The sequence below is a fragment of the Syngnathus typhle genome, linkage group LG6, assembly GCF_033458585.1.
Source record: "Syngnathus typhle isolate RoL2023-S1 ecotype Sweden linkage group LG6, RoL_Styp_1.0, whole genome shotgun sequence".
NCBI classification, from domain to species: Eukaryota; Metazoa; Chordata; class Actinopteri; order Syngnathiformes; family Syngnathidae; genus Syngnathus; species Syngnathus typhle.
In genome coordinates this window covers 6,899,095-6,902,259 of record NC_083743.1, presented here as the reverse complement: position 1 = coordinate 6,902,259, position 3,165 = coordinate 6,899,095, and the positions used below count along the sequence as shown (strand labels likewise).

The 3,165-nt window shown below is 44.0% G+C and overlaps 1 protein-coding gene across 2 annotated transcripts; it reads right to left on the bottom strand.

The window, feature by feature from the left end:
- Positions 1-127: 127 nt before the first annotated feature.
- On the bottom strand, positions 128-3,160 carry LOC133155029 (centrosomal protein of 57 kDa-like). Of its 2 annotated transcripts, XM_061279973.1 has the most exons (11): positions 2,805-3,159; positions 2,455-2,617; positions 2,132-2,314; positions 1,945-2,066; positions 1,731-1,859; positions 1,480-1,557; positions 1,334-1,414; positions 1,201-1,269; positions 906-1,135; positions 676-820; positions 128-599 (listed from the first exon to the last, which is right to left on the bottom strand). In XM_061279973.1, exons 1-11 carry the CDS (start codon positions 2,853-2,855, stop codon positions 468-470), a joined length of 1,383 nt encoding a protein of 460 aa, XP_061135957.1. In that variant the 5' UTR covers positions 2,856-3,159; the 3' UTR covers positions 128-467. The 2 variants fall into 2 exon arrangements, with proteins under 2 accessions (XP_061135957.1, XP_061135958.1); XM_061279974.1 differs by lacking the exon at positions 1,731-1,859 and having other exon boundaries at positions 2,805-3,160.
- Between the last annotated feature and the right edge of the window lie 5 nt (positions 3,161-3,165).

Below are 3,165 nucleotides of genomic sequence, written 5' to 3'. Positions count from 1 at the left end.
ATCCAATATACTCATATTAATATATGTAGGTTTTTAAATTGACCTGTGAAATACATTTTCACTAATGCACCTAAAATGCAGTAATTCTACATTATGTAATACCTGGAAAAAAAAGTTAAATCCCCACTCTCAAATATGTCTTTTTATTTAAGATGCAGTAAGGTAACACAGTCAAAGCTAAAAAAAAAAAAAAAAACACAAGGAATGCTTTTACAACACGAGAGACTTGTCGGCACCATTTTTTTTGTTAGATTGTGGAATGTACTGCATTGAAGTGCAGAAAAAAACGGTTGAGGTAAATGCTTTAATGGTTATAAAAAGTCTACACACCCCTGTTCGGTCAAGAGTCTGTAAACCTTTTATAATCCACAGCTGAATGCTTGTAGCAAACATTAAGCCAAAGTGACGAGGGATTTGTTAAGATGCACTTTAAAATGGATTTGGGTTCATTTGTAGTATTTCTTTCTCTATGTTAAAGATGTCTGCAGAGCTTTCATATCCTTGAGCAGCCTGAGAGTGTGCTTGCTATTTTCTCCTGGTTTGACTGCGCTCACTCTGGTTGGATTCTTCCGGCACGCCTCCTTTTTTAATTTCCTCATCTATAGACATCACATGTAAATGTTATGAAATAAACGAATATCTTGGGCTAACACATTTTTGTGTGTGTGTGCCTACCTGAATTTTGTGCCTGTAGATTTTACTAATCTGTTCTCCTTTGCGTTCCATTTTGAGGAGCAAGGTCTCCTGCTCGCGCTGTAGCTGTCTTCGCTCCTGCAGAGAACCACTGCGCTCCAGTTCACGCATCAGCTCGTCTTGCTCTCTGGGAAAAAAAAAAGGGGATAAGAAAAATCTGTGCTTTTTTTTTTTTCTTTTTTAATCAATTAAACAAAAAACAATATACGCACAAGTTCATCATTCTGAGCTCCTCCTGCAGCGCCTGTAGAAGTTCCGACAGCTCCCCACTGGCGGAGGAGCCGGCGGAACCGTCCGAATGGCGCCGCTTTGTCCGACCCGAGCGTACGGCGTTGTTGTTTCTGGAGAGGACGCGGCTGTTGCACAGCTGAGGCTGGTGGCGCTTCAGGAGAGACAAAACCGACTGCACGTTGGCTCGGACCGAGTGGCTGCCGCTTACCGACTGCAACGATTCAAGTCCGTGTTAAAAAGAGGACAGGAAGTGGAGAAGGACAAGATGGTAGCTACCGTGCCGGTCACAAAAGGTACATCGTTGAGGTTCAGTTTGTAGTGAGGTTCCCAGTGGGAAGACTTATTCTAAAAAAAAATAATAATAAAAATGGTTAGTCTAGAAACCAGTATGTTCCTATGTCCAACATACCTTCAAAATTGACTTCCTGTCTTCGGGATGCGGCGAGGTCGACTGCAGCAGGATTCTGTTGACCTCCAAACCAGACTGCAGCTGAGGAGTGGATGACAAGCGTGATGAAGCCCATGCAGGTGAGCATGGTAAAATTACTGGTTTACCTGGTTTGCTTTATCCTGGACCAACTTCCTCTGGTGCTCCTCTTCCTGCAGTTTCTGCTCCAACTCTTGAATCTTCACCTGAGATGACGTCATTTATTTTAAATGTGAGAACCATTTATTGAGACTTCCTGTTTTGGCGTAATGTCATCAAAACGGGCAGGACTAATTCTCAACAAGTTCTACTTGTCTGCGGGCTCCCTCTAGTGGTAGACAAAAGAATGCTTGTACTAAATAGTTTCTTTCCTCCATACCTCAGCTTGGGCCTGAGTGCGTGTCAGTCTAAGATATTCCTGCTCCAGTCTTAATATTTTCTGCAGCTGGACACGCTCAGTCTCCGTTGTGGTTTGTTCGTGCGTGGACCTCGGCGCATTTATGGTCACCTGAACACAAAATTAGAAAATCAGTAACTTGAACCACAAATGTTGTATGAACGTATATCAAGATTTTTTAATTGATTTTACTAACCTGCTGTTTTAAAAGGCTCTTCTTCTCTCCCTGGGCGTTGTGTAACGTCTTCCTCATGTGATCCAGCTGACGCTCCAGATTCAGACAGCGAGACTCTGCAGCCGCAAGTTGGGTGACTAACGCTGCACGAACAACACAACAGTTAATATTACCATAAGGTGCCTTTTGGTTTCATCTTCACTCTCACCTTGGTTACAGTTGGACTGATTATTCGTCACTCTCCCCATGTCAGTTTGGCTAGTCGAGGTCCTCAGACTCCTCCTAGGGGTGTGTGGACGCGGTGTTTCTCTCCTTACGAGTTCCTCTCGTTTGCTCTCCAGCTCCAACTTCCGGATCTTTTCCTGGAGATGCCTCAATGCCGACAAGATAGCTGTGCAGACACAAGGGGAGGGTCCGGAGGGCAGATGTCAATGCAGCCAAGCAGTGTGGCATCATGTTGCAGTAACCATGGAGCTCTGAAACACACTCCGGTGCACCAATGCATGCAGAAATGATAAAATGACAAATAACCTGCACTGTTGGTCTCAGGATAGCCTTTGCTGGGTGATGGAGGTCGATGGGGTACATGAACCTCATTTGGTGGGTTGATGAAAGGCCGGGGCGCGGGGTATTCCTGATAAGACGGCAATGGCTGGCAGTCACCCGCAGCTCCATGAAGAACTGGATGCAACCTCTGCAATCATGTTAATTAATATCAGATCTGTATTAACACCAATATAAAGGAGAATGCTACATAACACCGTCGTCACAATCGGAGCATTGCAACATTAAGAATCCCTGCATTATCCGTCTTGAGCTGTAAAAACATCAACGACAAGCAGGATTGTGACTTAAGATGGTTTTGAGCACGTTTAAGATACCTCTCGCGCGGACTTTCCAGCAACAGCAGATGTTGTTGACACACTCGCCATGAAGTGCAGTCGTTCCAAGAAGCACAAAAAGTCAGGTAAGGATATTTAAAAAAACTAAATCAACAGCTGTACCCCGATGTTAACTCATCTTGTAGAACAAAAACAAAAAGGCATTTGTGCTAAGTTAACCGTGGTTTCTAAAAGGGTGTGAGTGTTCTACCACTACGCGTAACCCGTGAGATGTGTCGTTGCGGACAAATTTCCATGCGCGTTTCAACGGTTTGTCTCTGTACCTAAATCGAACACACATATTTAGTTACAGGAAGTGTAGTTTTCGCTAAACGGATATTGCGTATTTCATGCAGACGAT